Source organism: Saccostrea cucullata, unplaced genomic scaffold, assembly GCF_032062105.1.
Source record: "Saccostrea cucullata isolate Sc308-1 unplaced genomic scaffold, CSIRO_AGI_Scuc_v1 ctg326, whole genome shotgun sequence".
Lineage (NCBI taxonomy): Eukaryota > Metazoa > Mollusca > Bivalvia > Ostreida > Ostreidae > Saccostrea > Saccostrea cuccullata.
In genome coordinates this window covers 965667-983219 of record NW_026930161.1, presented here as the reverse complement: position 1 = coordinate 983219, position 17553 = coordinate 965667, and the positions used below count along the sequence as shown (strand labels likewise).

Here is a 17553-nt window from a genome sequence, read left to right as displayed (position 1 = left end):
ATCATTGATGATTGACCTATCATAAATAAGATTTAAAAGGCTGATGAAAACTTATTTTGTATCTTCAAAACGAGTTTTATGTTTAACATCTGAGGATGCCATTATGTAAAAAAAAAAATGTGATAGAAAAATTTCCTATTAAGAAAAAATAATCATACACAACACCCCTTTAACGACATACCCTCTTACAATTATTATTCTAAAATAAAATCTAATTTATATTATATTTTTTCTCTCATAAAAGTTTTGCAAATTATCTGTTACTATCTAAATATATTTCAAAATTTTTAAAGGGGGTTATAGATAAATAATAATAATAATAATATAATAATAATAATATTATTATTCATCTATAACCTCCTTTTAAAATTTTATTTTATGAAGAGGTGGGTGTAATTTTTTTCACGTTTAGATTTAGCAGACATTTAGGACAAACCTTCGTCTGAGATAAATCTGTTCTGAAATATGCATTATCCTTTTAATGCCAATCTTTATGTTATGATTATAAGCTATTAAAACTGTTAAAAACTTAAAAGCACAAATAGATAATGAATCTTAAGAACGCCCATGTCCCTGTCCTTTAAAATTGAAATAAGATATCATTAAAATTGTATTTTCCACAATCCGTTTAATAAATGATATATATTCAAAACTCTCTTTTCTTAGAAATTAAAGAAAAGCAAGAATATATTTTTATTATTATTATTTTTAATTTTAGGTTGGATAAACATATTTTTATATTGTAGATGGGATGTAATCATGTTGTAATATTATCCATAACATGGTGTAGATACTAATTGTAGAGAGTCATAGGATCTCCCAAATTTCATGTGTTTCATTTATGTCATCAATAAATGACATATATACAACAATACTCATACTTGTTTCTTCATTGAATCTGAATAATAACAGAGCTGCGGGAAACTCAGTTTTTAATTTGCTTTATTAACATATGGAAAGCATAAAAGATAAACTTTGTTAACTTTTTCTTTGCTATGTATTAAAAGCGATATAAAACTAGATTTTAGAGAGAAAATATTAATTTTTTTTTTCATTTCAGTTTAATTAACTCGCCTTTTGAAGTTTCCAATAGAAATTAATACTTAATTTGAATTATCGTGATAAAGTGGTAAGGTAATGGACATAAAGTACTTTTGAGTTATTCATAATACTCTATTTTGTGTAACAATAAATTACAAATTAGCATTATTGTAAAAAAAGAAGTAAATATATTTACCATGACCTTATTAATTTAACTTAATCTAGTACTGACGTGACAGACTTAGAATGGTTAAAGTTTTCACAATGCGTCATCAATGTAGATCACTAATTTACTGATGGATAAACAGTAATGATAATAACTAACGGCAGCTTTTCCATCTAATTATATTTTGTACGAAAGACTCCCAAGGCGATATTATGACACTATTAAAGAAAGCGCGGTCATTTAGATATTCATAATGAAACGTGGTCATTAAGATATTAATAACGTAATTGTATACGTTCGTAGCTTTTTGTATTGTATATTGTGCAGTATTTAAACGTCCCATTTTCAATTAATGAGATGCATGTTTAATGACGCAAGAGTTTTACAGACATCATAACGAGTCACTTAGGATGTAAATTTTCTCGTCACATACAAGAAGCAATATTATTAAATGCTTGATAAACAAACAGAGTTTATTTTTTAAACAAAAGAATAAACTGTAAAAAAAAAAAGTGTCACCGTATCAGCATTTAACACATCATTCAAGGATATTTTGAAATCTAAAAGTCTCGTGAAACTTTCCAGAAATTCGAGACACAAAATGGCTTTATGAAGACAATGTATTTTTGTTAGACATTCTTTCTACACATTTAGTTATTTGAGATGATCACGCTTCTTTTTCATTGAAAAAATTAACCCCAAGAACTTTTTTCAACATGCATATTTTAGACTTTGAATGCATATTTAAGAAAAAAAGATACTGTTTCTGAGCAAAAGCGCAACAAAAACCAAAAATAAGTTACATGCAAATTGATTAAGCTCTTTTTATTTTCGTAGTTGATAATTTATCTTGAAACATTTACTTACTTTCTCTTTTATACAATTAACAGCCATTAAGCATGTTATGCACCACCTTATCTCAGAAGTTTCCCCCTTTTTCGGGAACCTCTCTCGTTATAATGTTTTCAACATAAATTACTTAATATTAAAAAAAATATATGTTATAAAATACTTATTTTGCACACATAGCACGACTATCTCTATGTACATTATCTTACGATAGGACTAGAGATATTCTCAAACTTAATGCTAAAAACAATCCTTATGGGAACACAGACTACATAAATACAAAAAATAGTTTTTTGGACAGTGTGTCATTGAATCGAAACTAGCCAAACTATAAATAGGTCCACTAATTTTTTATCATTTTGCTTCTAATTTTTGTGCATTTTTTGAGGTCTAAATAATTATCTTTTTATGAAAAACATTACAGAAATTTACTTTACGTTTGAGTCTTATATATTGTATTTTAAATCTAATTTCTTAGCAATCATAAGTAAATAACGTAATCAAAATATTTTATTAAGGATTGAAACATGCACAGAAAACTCCCTATAATGTTCTTTTATCGTAAAGTATAGCTGACTTTTTTTAACAATTAAACTGAATTAGGGAGATATCGTGAAGCAATGTATCAGGTTCTTTTGTTAAAATGTAATGAAAGTGAAATTACAGACACTAGGACCAAACATTCCAGCACATCATAAATATAAATTAGATTGATTGTTTATTTGTATAACGTCCTTTTGAAAACATTTTACTTGTATTTATCACTTGCTGTTTAAGGACTCATTCGAAATAACGGTCCCTACGTCCTGCAGTGGGATTCAGACCCACGACAAGTTTTAACCCCTACTCTACGACTATAGAGCAAACTCTCTACTGCGCCACCCGGACACCCTTGATATAAAGTATAGTAACACTTTTTCATTAACCATAATTGTGATATTTATAGCTGAAGAATCTTTACTATTAAAATAAAAATCAGTTATATAATTTATTCAAGAAATGTTCTCACATAAGGTAATATCCCAAACCCTAAAAAAAAGAAATTGCTTATATGTATACTCCGTTCAATACAAAATATAAGGACCATTCAGTTCTGAATGATATACTTCCACATAACTGTCCCTCTTTTATTACATGTATATGTTCCTCATTGGATTTACTGTACAAGCATTTACATGCAATATCGTTTTTTTTATTTGTTTTCTTTTTGTACTCTTTCAATTCCAATTACTTCTTTTAATTTTATATTGAATTTGAATTTGTAACAATGAATGTTTAGAATGAGCAATATTCACCAATTTGATTTTTCTTATTTAGTGAATGATCTCAAAGGAGGAATGTATAGAAAATTTCCATATTTTATTTATTTTCATATGGTATGATAGTAAATTTGATCTCCCACTCTAGCTTCTATCCTTACATGGCATAGTTCAAAATTAAAGAAGTTAAACATAATCAGTTTCAACATAATTCATAGCAGCCCTTGGAATCTTTAAATCACACACACATTTTCACATCTTACAAGCACCAATTTCACCATAAAACGATATATGGGAACATTGATATGATAAGGTAGTGGATTAAAAGCTAAAATCTAAGAAGAGGAGACCATACGAACGGGGCTCCTGACTGTTGATCAGTAAAAACCACATAAACGTCGGTAGAGTGACTAGGTAGTCACCACAAGTTTGCATTTGACCCTTTTGTGGGCAGAATAAGTGTTGGAACTTTAACAAGGACCTACAAGTAGGACATAGCATTGCCTATTCATCTTTGCCATTGGTTAAGATCTTGAGAATTGAAAAAAAATATACCCAGGATGTCTATTCACTTGACCCATGTAATTGAGCATACAAATTATTAGATAGTCAACCATATGACATTCTTTAGTTTAAAAATATGATAAATCTTCTACTCAGCCAGTTAAAAAATACTCGAAATTAACTTGAACTAGCGGTTAAAGGTATTTTTTAAATCCTTTTCGTCAGTAAGTTTATAGATTTATCCTAATTATAAATTAAAGTATAATCTTAGAACTATGAAAAAAATTCTAGTGAAGTATCCAGCTTACAAGAGTTCACATTAATATAGACGTTCATATAAGCAAATGACGGATCCACCATACATTTTCACATTTATTCTAAATTTAAAAAAATGTGGAAAAACTTTGCCGTGTGACTTTGCTATACAGTAATGTATGTCAATGACGCATGTCAATCTTATGATACCTATTGTATCAACCTAACTTTTGACAGCAAAAGTGTCTAGCACGTAAAAGATTTTTTTCTGCTAGGCAGATTGTAATTAATCACATTATTCAACTATATATCTTTTTCTTGTTCTGATGCATGTCTACATTGTCTTCCGTACCCCATAGACAAAAGTGTTTCCAATACATTTTAGCAATAAGTTTTTCTTACCACCATACTTATAAACTGTTCACCTCATTTTAGAACATGCAAAAAGTATTGCAAAGGAAAAAAAAGAAGAAAATATACACTTACCAGTTATTGAAAAAATGTATAAACCTGTAGTTTTTCGAATTGTAGGAAATGTTTTGATACGTATACGTCTAAAGAAAAAAGCTAAAACAATGGGCCGATTCCTACCTGGTAGCCCCACGGCTCACCACATCATCTGCTGTGATGTTTTAACACGGTCTCTCGGTCTAGTCTGCTGCGCATGTTTGGATATAAATCACTTTCGACACTCTACATTGACCAACAATGTCCAACATATGTTTGATAATGACAATTATGACATGGGCTAACAATGGCCAATATTAACTTTTGTATCAACCATGAAAAGCATTTGTCCTAACACCTCTTTATAATGTTTTATGGAAATTACGTACTTCGTGTTAATTTTTATGACACGATTGCCCCACCACTCCATTTATTTTCTTTTGATTAACTAGGTATATTTTCAAAGACCTGTAGTGTAAGATTATTTTTAAAGGATGAAACATGTGGAAATAACAAACAGCATTCAAAATCAGAAGTCCAGAAAACAATATAAAATAAGGAGCAAAGCAAACACGATCCTCCAAAACTTCAGAGGTGGGATCAGATGCCATGGAGGAGTGAGCATCCCCTGCCGAATCAACTAACAAGATGTCAATAAAATATAACGTTTATGTTTATCTATCACACTTACTGTGTGAAGATTCGAATACAATGTGTCTTTCAAAGATTAATGGATAATTTATCCCTTCCAATGAACTCGTGTAACCCCCTTGAACAATTCTTCAACGATATTTTATAATTTGCCCATTTGTAAGCTTTTGATATGATATATAATTACATGTGCTAGCAATAACATTTACGGGAAAAAAACGTAAGCCATGTTCAACTTAATAATAGATTTGTATCCACTATAGAACTTGCAAAATGATGACCATAAACGAGGCTATTAATATCACTGATTCATCAAATTGTTCATCATATACTTCTTTTATTTGTTTTAGCTTTGAAATTAAGTTTAAATTCAAAAGGGAGCTCCTTTTCGTCTGCAGAATATGTTTTGTTAAAAGTAAACTATCTGGTTGTTTAATTTGAGAAGAAATACCATAATGTTGGAAAAATAATTCCTTTTTGCATATCATTTTACTCCTCTAAGCAGTGCATATTTTCTTGACATGCATGCAAACAATAAATTTGTCGTTAGAATAGACATCTGCCACAAGTCTGTTTTCAGTCTACCATGTCTTTGAACTCGCAGTGCTAAACGTTCATCAGAGGTCAAAAGAAAGCAAACCTTTTCTGACATACTTGTCTCCAAACTAGGTTACGACACTACTTTGTTTTTTAATTTTGCTTAAGTCAGTTATTCTTTTGTCTACTTTACATTATGAGATTAGCATAAATGTACTATAATAAACAATTTATAGTGTATATAAGTTTGCAGTTATGCATTTGTTAATTAAATATTTGCTATGTTTAATTGACTTGGTATAAATTTATACATGTGTGTATATTTTCTGTTTTTTAATAAAACATGGCCTTTTTTTAAAATCACTTTCGATTTTGTATTTGTGCATTATTGTTTGGATAGCATATACTGTTAAGTGCAAAAACAAATCTTTACTTTTTTCTAGATTTCATATTGGATATATTTGATTTTATTTCAAAGGTTTGATATATCACGAAAAAGCAATTTAATTTTAAGTGCACCCTTATATTCTTTTCAAACAGAGAAAAGGGTAAAATCAACACAAAATTGAAAAGAGATATGTACCTCTAGTTAGAGAGAGAGAGAGAGCATGGCATACTGACTGATTTAAAGTGTGGAATCAGTGTTGTCTTTTCTGTCTTAAAGTAGAAAGATAATGATATTTTTAATGCTTTAAATCAATAAAAGAAACTAGTTTAGCACACTGGAAGCCATGGAGAAAAAATATTAAAATGGTAAGGATAAGAATAGTATTAAAAAGGATAATCAGCTTATTCTTGGCAAGTAACAAAATTTATGTATATGTTCTTTCACTTCGAGATATTTGTATTTTTATTGCTTTTATATGAAAAACCTGTCGTAAATATGACAGCTTTACCTCTCCTTCATACCAGATAACCGTGTGTAGTAATGTGCAGAAACGACGTGTAAAGGGATTTATCATGTCCTCTGTCTGTTCTGCCGGCTTTTATATACTGTAAATCACTTTTTATTCGCGAGAACTTTATTTTCGCGTAATTACGCGAAAATTTAATTCTCGCGTATAAAAGTATTCCTTAAGATTATATAGAGCAAGAACCACAATTCATGAAAATTTTGTCTCGCTTATCAAGAGTCAACGACTATCTCGCGAAAATAAGGTGTCGCGAAAATTTAGTGATCTACAGGATAGATAACGTGTGGATGTTGTTTTTAGGTACCAGAATTATTATTTTTTAAAACTAAGCAAATTTAATGATCAAGATATAAAATTAAAATGACTAAAGCAATGGAACATCATCTAGTAACTGGAATCCGGAGCAAGTTTACCGACTTGCTTTGTCATTTGTATTTGTCATGTAACAAAGTTTTAAAAAATATTTGAAAATAAACAATAAATGATTCCATAAGCAATTAAAGAAAAGATGTGTGAAACAGCTAGGTGTTTCTCTACATCAAACACTATTGACATGACACAGGGAGCATGCAAACATGATTGTTTTGAATGAATTAAAAGAAATCGAAGTGATCGTTCCATGTAGTAACAGTAGCATGTATTACTTTCCTCACACGTGACGTAGAAAAACAAAGTATTATCAATCATGGAGTGATTTGGCATACTTGCTGAGTGACTCCGGAAGCACAGAGTACATACAAGGCATAAAAATGCAAATCCAAAAAGTTGATAGGAATACTACAAATACTGAATGAAATCAATTTATCTACATTTGTATTGAATGAAATTGATTGATAGTCCGGAAGGGCAAATTTATGGCACAAAACGGGGAGTATTGCATGATGTTGGTAATATGACAAATCAAATATTTTGCATGATTACATATGTGTTTAAAAAACAAAACAATCTGACTAATCTTATTAGTTCATTACAATGCAAAATTACTCGAGAATTCCTTTTTAAATATCCTTTTTTTTTTTTTACAAACACTTATGGTGACATTTTTGATGATTAGAAAGTTAAATGTTGTCACTCATAAGAGTAAAGGTTCACTTAGGTCAACGTTTTAATTTTTTAACATAAAACTCTACTAATTTCAGAAATAACAAAAATAACGAAGCCTAAAATATTTGAAACTAACACTAAATCTGACATTGATTGCTTTACATCAGATTCTTGTAACGCTAGAGCAAAGGCCTAAATCTAATCATGCTTTAAATTTGTTCCATTTGAAGAATATTCACAACAGTGCTTGAATACTTATGTTAAAAAACATTTTAATCTTCATTACATGATGATATATTAAACAATGTGATATCTTAAAGTTTAAAGAGAATAAAAACTAAGTATTAACCTCAACTGTTCAATAACTATTAATGATTCACTTTCTATAGACATATTTAAATGAAAAGACCAAAGGATCACTTCATTATAAATAGGGATCTGACCTATAGGACCGGGCTTGGTTTTATTATCTACAAAAAACTTGTCGATTTCCGTTCTGGTTAATGACATTAGGCTGAATACATATAACAATTTGTTTTTCCTAAATCTTTATTTCAGTGAGTAGAGATGGGAGGAACCCTTTCAATGATTTTCTGACTTTTTTTTATCTCCAAATGTAATAATTGATATTTTTCTTTACTTCTCATTGTGCATAATGACAATGTCTACTGTCTCTGAAATTCTGTTCTTTATGTCTAGGCTATTTATCCGTGGATATAATAAAACATGCCATTAATGTGTGCAAATTATATAGGCCTAAATGAAATCCAAGGGAAAACAGTTACTGATATATGTAGCCAAAGTCATTTTGATTAAATCCTAAGGAATATATACAATTGAAATTCATCGCATGTCAATGCTGCCAAGAATACTTGTATCGAGTAACACAAAGTGAGTTATTCTTGTCCTCGGAGAAAGTGTGCTTATATTGTTCCGCCTGACTGACAACTGTATATTGGATTGTTACGATTTGATCTCTCTTAAGTGTTTCTTATATCAAGAATGGGCATGCATAAAGGACAGATAATTGAAAAAAAAATCCACAAGTCAATAAAAAAATTAAAATACATGTAGTCTTTGAAAAGGCGAAAAATTAAAACTTTAAAAGTGTAGTACCAGGTGGATTCGAAACCCCGACTTTAAAAAGAAAGTATCGATAGTGTAAAAGACAGCCCATATATCAACTGAGCTAGTCTGACTATAAAATTGAATGGCATAAATTTTAAGCAGATTATCAAAATCAGGTTTCCTTATTTTTTGTAGGTTTTTTTGGGAATTTCGATCCTAGGGCAGGAGTGCTCCTAAAAAAATCCTATCTTAAATTATTCTTTACATCCCAACCTATCAAAATATCACAGTTTTATTTAGGGGCAGGCCACAGGGGCCAGTAACATGCTAAATTTGAATTTACGTATTGACTATATATATACTTTTTTTTTGTATATATATAGTCAATACGTAAATTCAAATTTAGCATGTTACTGGCCCCTGTGGGGCAGGCCTGTCCTGAAGGACTTCTAGGCTAGAATACCTGCAAAAATCAACGCTTTAACGGACAAAATGGTGTTTTGGTCAACTTTAGAGGTTTATTGTAAAGTTATAAATAATAAATATTTGGTATAAAATACAAATTTGAAAAATTTAGACATATATACGATAGAAAACAACAAATAAAGATTAATTTTTAAATGTCACTTTTTCCGGGAAATTGTTCTCTCCTATGGGTCAATTCTTTTGTCATAGTGAATACATCCTTGTTTATTTAGAATTATCCTGATATTCAGATTTTTTTCAAACTCAACATCAAGTAATATGTGCAATCTTTTGTACCCTTAGCTCAAAAGGTTTTATGTACGTTATTTTGGATTAAGTTTTAGTTGATCTTTATTATTAAAATTTATAAGATATCAATTGTTATTTTTCATGATATTTATTATACCTTACATACTATTCTCACTTTTGTAAAATATTTCTGAATCCTTGGTTTAATTATATTTTACTTCTATTTAAAAAGGTTGGATCCGTCAATTATGGCATGTCAAACGTTGCTATATTCGATAATCTTGTGATGTATATTCAAAATCTTGTGATGTATGTTCGAAATCTTGTGATGTATATTCAAAATCTTGTGATGTATATTCAAAATCTTGTGATGTATGTTCGAAATCTTGTGATGTATATTCAAAATCTTGTGATGTATGTTCAAAATCTTGTGATGTATATTCAATATCTTGTGATGTATATTCTAAAACTTGTGATGTATATTCTATAATCTTGTGATGTATGTTCGAAATCTTGTGATGTATATTCTATAATCTTGTGATGTATATTCAATATCTTGTGATGTATGTTCAAAATCTTGTGATGTATATTCTAAAACTTGTGATGTATATTCTATAATCTTGTGATGTATATTCAATATCTTGTGATGTATGTTCAAAATCTTGTGATGTATATTCAATATCTTGTGATGTATATTCGAAATCTTGTGATGTATATTCTATAATCTTGTGATGTATGTTCGAAATCTTGTGATGTATATTCGAAATCTTGTGATGTATGTTCGATAATCTTGTGATGTATATTCGAAATCTTGTGATGTATGTTCGATAATCTTGTGATGTATATTCGAAATCTTGTGATGTGTGTTCTACAATTCAGTGATGCGTGCAATAAAATTGCATGACGCAACAGAAAAGTAAGGACAATTTTCATTGGTTAGAAATAACGAAAGTAGCTGAAGCGTCGGGATATGTAAAAATTATAAATATTTATAAACCACGACCCAAGTACCTGTGATGCAGGTGAGAAAAAACACATCAGTTTGTTTATTGCAGCACTAATTACGAGATGCACGAGTGTTGTTCCTGGTGACATGATGGAGATATTTCGGCCTGCTAGGGAAAAAACTCAGTAAACGTAGATATATTGACAAAATTTGTAGGTAGCTTGTAACGATATGTCACGATGCTGCATTGTCAGATACAGTATTTATACATGCATGCTAAAAAGTTAAATCTCGTAGTAATCAATATAGCAGAAGAATAATGAAGAGTACATACTACAAAAACTGTGCAATTTGTAGCAAGATTAATTTTTGTTTAACAGCTGTTTTTATTACATTTTATTTCGTATTATTACTACCAAATACTGCTACCGTTTGTTAATGTTATGCACATGGTTATCTTGTACTTGCAAGTAAATGTAACATTTAAAAAAAAAAATAATGAAAAAATAAGTCATTTAGGCTATTTGATAATAACATGCTAAATGAACATGTTTTGCTTTTTAATTCTCCTTCACTCAGTCTTTGTATAATGTATATTTTTAGACGAGCTGATCGCCAACCAGGAGATCAGAATGATAGCATCTGCTCCTGCCACTCTAAGGATGGTAAGAAGGAGGGGGACCCTGCATATTTTGCATGGAATGAAGTAAAGGCCATGGATTTCTCTGATCCTGAATGTACAAAAAGGTGAAATTATTTTTCAAAATATGACTGACATCTTGTTTCTGGATGGTGGGTGGGTGGAGTTTAAATGAGAATATTTTACTAAAAATCTTTAAAAGGGTACATGTATAAACAGAGTAGCTTACAACTGAATAAAAAAATAATTCAAGTTTAATTATTTTACAAAGGAGGAAAAAACTCAAAAGTGAGGAGTCCCTGTCATCTTCACAGATGGACCAGTTGCAGATTCCACAAGCACCAAAATGTCAATATCAAGAAAAAGTAAAGCTCATTTAAAACACCAATGATGACAAATGACCAACACTGAAACATTTTCAATAATTTTTAATAATATATAAAGTTCTTTTAACTGTACATGATTTACAATATATTTTCAGTTGATATCAGAGCACAACTACTCAGCATCCTGCACATTTAACTGTACTCAAGAAATGCAGCGCCTCTCAACAGAAATACAACTGGAAAAGGAATTGCTTGCCCTAAAAATAGAGTCTAGTAAAAGGAAGCCAATATCAATCCACGATATTAAATACAACGAAGAGAAGGTACATTTAAAGGAATTCCAATTGTGATTTCCTATTTCCTAACAATTTCAGTTACTGTAATAAAAACTTGTTGTTGCCATTGAGGGATGAACATCTTAGATTGACTGTTATGTTAACATATTTTGTTATTATTTGGGAGTGTTAGGTCTCTGATCAGCAGGGGCATTTTCTCTATATAAGAAGAAAATGGAGACTCCCTACCCACCCGATGTATTTTGTCGGACAGTTTTCTGTACATTGCAGGTAAATTTTTTATTTATTAACTTTCCAGCCTCTTATTGTAGAGTACATTTTGGGGTTTGAAGTCAGTTTTTGCTTTTCTTTAATTTTTACAAAAAAAATTATTTAAATTCTCCTTTTCTTAGAATAAAATTCAAAAAGTAGCTTCTGATTGTAATGTATAAGACTACAGACATTGAACTTTGATTTGTTATCAAAAGGATTGATTTAAACTTGTCTAAATTAATTGTAAACAAAAATAAAAGGGGACACCTGCTATTTCTTTAAGTGTTTTTCACTGGGGGGTGGGGAAACTTTTTTGTACATACTTAAGCAATAGGAGGGATTAGATAAGAATCAATTAGTATATCAGAGTCTTAAATAATATACTTTGCATAAGCATAAAAAAATTCTATATCAGTCTTTTTGAAACCTTTGAATTTTGCTTAATTAACTATGATTTATCCAATTTTGGAGCTTTTTACCTAATTCTGGGTAGAATCCACCCTTATGAAATTATTGACTCAATTTTGACTTAATATCACTTTATTAACATTAAAGCACAAAAACAATTCATTGTAAAAACAGTTCATTGTACAAATATTTTATTTATTACAGTCACCAATATATCCAAATATCATCACCGGCCCAGACGTCATTCACTCCTTTGAATTGTGCTGGTAGCAGTAAGGTGTCATCATTTGAGATGGTCACAGTATCCAATACACTGAAGTCACAGGACTCAAATTTCATACATGTTCACAGGTAGGTGTATAGTCTTTGAAATTACCACAATTGACTAATTCTGGGACAGGTAAGTATGTAAGTATAGGAATGAGAGCACCAAATCCCCGGATGCACACATGGCTTTGTTTGTTATGGAACATTAAACCGAATACTGAATGGGTAGGCGTTACGCCATTGGCTGAAATCAGGTATTTAATTGTTTTCATTTTAAAGTAAAATTAATGACCTTTGAAATAAATGATAGGATGAGGGAATATTACAGAAACTATAGAAATGCCAGGGAAGATTTTAGGAGTGGGGGTTGATTTTTTATGCCGCGTGTTATTTACTGCGAATCTCTATAAGTTGAAAATAACTGCAATTTTGACCTATAAACGCCATGGGACCATATATTTTTTTCAGTATTTTTTGTTAGGGCTTAGAACAAAGTTTGAAATGATGCTAAAGATTTTTCTGAAATTGTCATAGTAAAGTACTGAGAAGGCCTAAGGTTTGTATGGAGTTCTATGGGAAAATAATTAGTGGTCTTTTCCCTATACAAGATGCTGTCTGATGGCGTAGTGTAGAATGTAGCGTAGAATGTTTTCCAAGTCAGCTTAAATGCAAAGGTTTGTTTTAAAATTTATCATAATGACTTGCAAAAATTTAATGCAGTTAAATTTATTGTATTCTTGAAAAATTGACTGTAACACAATTTTTTTACACAATTACAAATAATCAAATTAATTTTTTTCCAACTTTTTTTCAGGGTCTCTGCCAAAATCTTTTGAGGATTTTTCCTCTGCTAGAGCATCCATGGATGCAATTGAAACAACCCAGGACATCCCAACACATATGGATAATCAGGCCATGGCCTACAGTATGTACAAAAGTTGCCATACTTTTAAAGCAGTAACTTGCGTGCCTCCAAATGGTGCACTTACATTTTGCTCCATGCTGTACCCAGGTTCTACTTCTGATGTAGCTATTGTACGTCACAGCCAAGTTTTACGAAAGTTCAAAGCTGGAGACCTTATTTTGGTGGTCAAAGGTTTCACCATTCATGACCAGTTGCCCCAGGGTGTCTGCTTAATTATAAAAGCTCTTTTATCGACACGAGGCCAGTTTACCATACAAGAAGCAGCACTGTGTTACAAGATTGCTAAAGCACTTATTCATGTGGAAAGAGCCAACGAGAGGATAAAGAATTACGAGATTCTCCGTTACATACCATCTACTTACAGACCAATCTCAACAAAAATATTTCAACTCTGTTCTTGTCTTGTAAACTTGCAAGCTCCACTTTTGAAAGAAATTTTAAAGATACATGTACTTATTATAAATTTGCATTGGCGTGTGACAGTATACACTAAACAGTGAAGATATTCATACCAAAGTGCAAGGGATAAGCAAATTTTGATTTGTTATCAATGTCAATGGTTATATTTGTTAATTTTGTAGTATGTTGTAATACATGTACTTCAGAAAATGAAAATCCCTTTTGTTAGCATGGATTTATTACAAGAATGTTTGGCAATTCCATTCTTCATTTGACAATATAATTTGGAAGAGGGTTTACTTATAATTTTAAATCTCTAGTTTAAAGTATATTTACCTTTAAAGCACAACTCAACAAATTCATGTTTTCAACAATTTATCTATTAAGAAAGACAAAAATGTTACATTTTCACTTTGAGAATAACATCTTCAATTCATTAATAAAATGATTCTAAATTTTGATATTCTTTTTTTATGTAGTACATAGATTTTATTAATCATCATTGCTATTTAAAATAGTCTTATAAGCCAGAAGTTTTATGATGGATTGTGACATATCATGTCATACATTTATGAGACTTAGGAACATTCAACACATTTAACATGATTACCCATTTTCCATTGTTAGAAAATTCTAGAGGTACAAAACTAAGTGTCAAGAAGTTCAAACCAGAACTCAGTTTTCCATCAGTGCTGGAATGAAAATGTTAATGTAGAAATCTATCAGCTTTGGAACATTTGCTGTCCATTCAATGTCTTTTACTATTCTAATCACAATGCAGTCTACTCTTGTCCACACAATTAAGTCGCAGAATGTTTTGTTACATATGTGTAGCTGGCCTTGAATTTGATGATAGTATGGGTGACTGGTTTTCAGGCACAGGGTATCTTGTTTAAGATCTAAAAAAAAATCAAAAAACACTTAAGTTGTGTTATACCAGTACATATCCCCTCCTTTTTCAATATCTTCATACCATATTGAACAGCTGCACTTGTAAATTAATACATGTTTTGAAATCATTTACTCACCAAGATTTTTAATTTCAAAGTACTGGACAATACAGATTTTTAATGTTATTTACCTATGAAAAATCCTTCAAATTTTGTGCCCCATCTGCTACTGTTGAAGACGATGCTGTATATGGACACTTCACCTCTACAATATCAGGAATGGCGTCTTTGGCTTCTGGAGTTTGATAAAATACACTGCATGTTGGTGGTCGAACAACTAAGCCATCAGGTGAAGCTCCCAACACTCCGGATTCATGCAACCATATCCTTTTCAGAAAAAATTATAATACTACTGAATGCAAACAAACCATAATACAATTGATTTTGTAATGCAAACAAAGTCTAAGTAGAGCTTTTATAATCCTTCCACTTCAAAAAGCAAATTTTCTGGAATATGTTGGTAACTGAATATTTATGCCCCGCCATGAATATGGCCGGGGCATATAGTGTTTGTCATGTCCGTCTTCCGTCCTTCTGTCCTTCCATCCCACTTTGTGTTTAGCTCTGTTCAAAGCTAAGTTTCAAAGAAACTATCCAAGATATTTTCATCAAACTTCATATGCTGATAGATATTGATGAGAGCTATGCAACTGCAACAACATTTTTTGACCTTGACCTTTCCTTTGACCTTGACCTGACTTTTCTTAAATAGTGTTTAGCTCAGTTTTAAACATACCATTCAAGATGGTGTTATCAAACTTTACATGTTGATACAAACTTGCATAGATGATGCATCTAGAGATGAACACTACCGGACTTGCTTCGGATGCTGGATCTGACCTACATTTTCCAGATGAGTGACCAAATTAAAGTTTTTGGAGCAGGTCTATTCTTAAGGAACTATAAGCCCTACTTAGACCAAACTTGCTTGGATGATGCATCTAAGGATGGACACTACCAGACTTGCTTCGGATGCTGGATCTGACCTATATTTTCCAGATGAGTGACCAGGTTGAAGTTTTTGGAGCAGATTTATTCCTAAGGAACTATCAGCCCTACTTAGACCAAACTTGCATGGATGATGCATCTAGGGATGGACACTACCAGACTTGCTTCGGATGCTGGATCTGACTTACATTTTCATTCCCAAGTAACTATAAGCCCTACCTAAACCAAACTTGCATGGATGATGCAGCTAGGGATGGACACTACCAGACTTGCTTCGGATGCTGGATCTGACCTTTATTTTCATTCCCAAGTAACTATAAACCCTACCTGAACCAAACTTGCATGGATGATGCATCTAGGGATGGACACTACCAGACTTGCTTTGGATGCTGGACCTACATTTTTATTCCCAACTAACTATAAGCCCTGCCTGAACCAAACTGATCAAATTTTATACATGTACAAATTTCATGTTGCTTTACTAATATATCCTCGGCGGGGCATTCATGTCCTATGGACATATTTCTAGTTTTTTTTTTTACAATTAGACTTCAGTAATTGATTTCTGTTTGTCACCAGGATAAGTCCTGTTATTTGTTTTGACATTGAATGTTAACATGTCAGAGGTTGAATGAATGTTATTTTGTGCTGTATACCTGACTGCTCTACAGCTGCATCAAAGTCCTTTTCATACTTTCTCAAAGCATCATCTTCATGAGTGATACCCCATGCAACAGCCTTGATGGACTCCAGATTGTAAGCCGACATCAGCTGTTTCTTCAGTGACAATGTCAATCTGGAGAAGAAAATATGATTTTTGGTTATTAATCTTATATTTCCTGCATCTTTATGTACAAATATCTAGTCATTACAGTCGAACCTCATTATCTCAAACTCAATGAGACCAAGAAAAATGTTGGAAATATCCGTGGATTCAAGAATAATACATAAAGAGTTATCAAGAATAAAATGTCCCAGTCTTTTATAAATGGTTTGGACTTCAAAATTACTTTGACATATCCATGAAATATGAGATAATGGGTTTGAGATAACAAAGTTTGACTGTAATTTTAAAAGTCTTTTTCGCAAAAATTTAATCACACGTCTTACCGCCTTTGCTTAGAACTGAGAACTGCACCAAAGTTGGAAGCTGATATGCTTTATTTCCTTACAATCGACCACATTGGGTTGTTTCGTTGCCAATGCAGCTCTTTTAATGGATTCAGGGATAATGCATGCTGTAACCATACCATAGGGGTATCAGAATGAACATACTCTGGTGATGTTAACAGGTCTTCAATGAGAGGTACAGGTGGACCAGGTTCACATGGCTCTGGTTCAAGAATCCAATTCAATGCTGAAAAATTTCATTACTTGTGTCATTCTCAAAAATATCATCCATAATATCCATATCACATATACCAAGTATTTATATAAGAGTCCATACATTTCATTTTAGTGAACACTGTCATGGGTTTTTGTAATGTATGCATTACATATCAAATTTACAACTCACTTGCATATATTTGTTCAGAATTGTTCCTGTATATAATTTTGCACGTGGCATTCTTAGTGTGAAAATGCCATGTAAAAATTGGTGCAAATGTACAATTAATATTTACTTAAGTACAATTAATATTTACTTAATTATTAACAAGGTTTCATAATGACAGAGTATTTAAATAATAGAAGAATGATCTGATAATTCGCAAGAATATGAAACAAAATATTTTTTTTAATGCAATTG

At 31.2% G+C, this 17553-nt stretch overlaps 1 protein-coding gene and 1 pseudogene across 2 annotated transcripts; one reads left to right on the top strand and one right to left on the bottom strand.

Annotated features, from left to right (window-relative positions):
* The first annotated feature begins 10622 nt into the window (after positions 1-10622).
* LOC134283135 (uncharacterized) lies at positions 10623-14367 on the top strand. 2 transcript variants are annotated; one of them, XM_062765593.1, is made up of 7 exons: positions 10623-11142; positions 11307-11400; positions 11517-11684; positions 11830-11927; positions 12522-12668; positions 13193-13258; positions 13399-14367. In XM_062765593.1, the coding sequence occupies exons 1-6, from the start codon at positions 10931-10933 to the stop codon at positions 13209-13211; spliced, it is 738 nt and encodes a 245-aa protein (XP_062621577.1). In that variant the 5' UTR covers positions 10623-10930; the 3' UTR covers positions 13212-13258; positions 13399-14367. The 2 variants fall into 2 exon arrangements, with proteins under 2 accessions (XP_062621577.1, XP_062621576.1); XM_062765592.1 differs by lacking the exon at positions 13193-13258.
* LOC134283150 (uncharacterized) lies at positions 14267-17278 on the bottom strand (annotated as a pseudogene).
* Positions 17279-17553: the final 275 nt, after the last annotated feature.

Bases quoted from the DNA above. Each gene is read 5' to 3' on its own strand.
- LOC134283135 (XM_062765592.1), top strand. From the start codon at position 10,931: ATGCTAAATGAACATGTTTTGCTTTTTAATTCTCCTTCACTCAGTCTT. The intron at 11,685-11,829 runs GTACATTTAAAG...TGGGAGTGTTAG, and splicing joins TTAAATACAACGAAGAGAAG to GTCTCTGATCAGCAGGGGCA. The intron at 11,928-12,521 runs GTAAATTTTTTA...TATTTATTACAG, and splicing joins CAGTTTTCTGTACATTGCAG to TCACCAATATATCCAAATAT.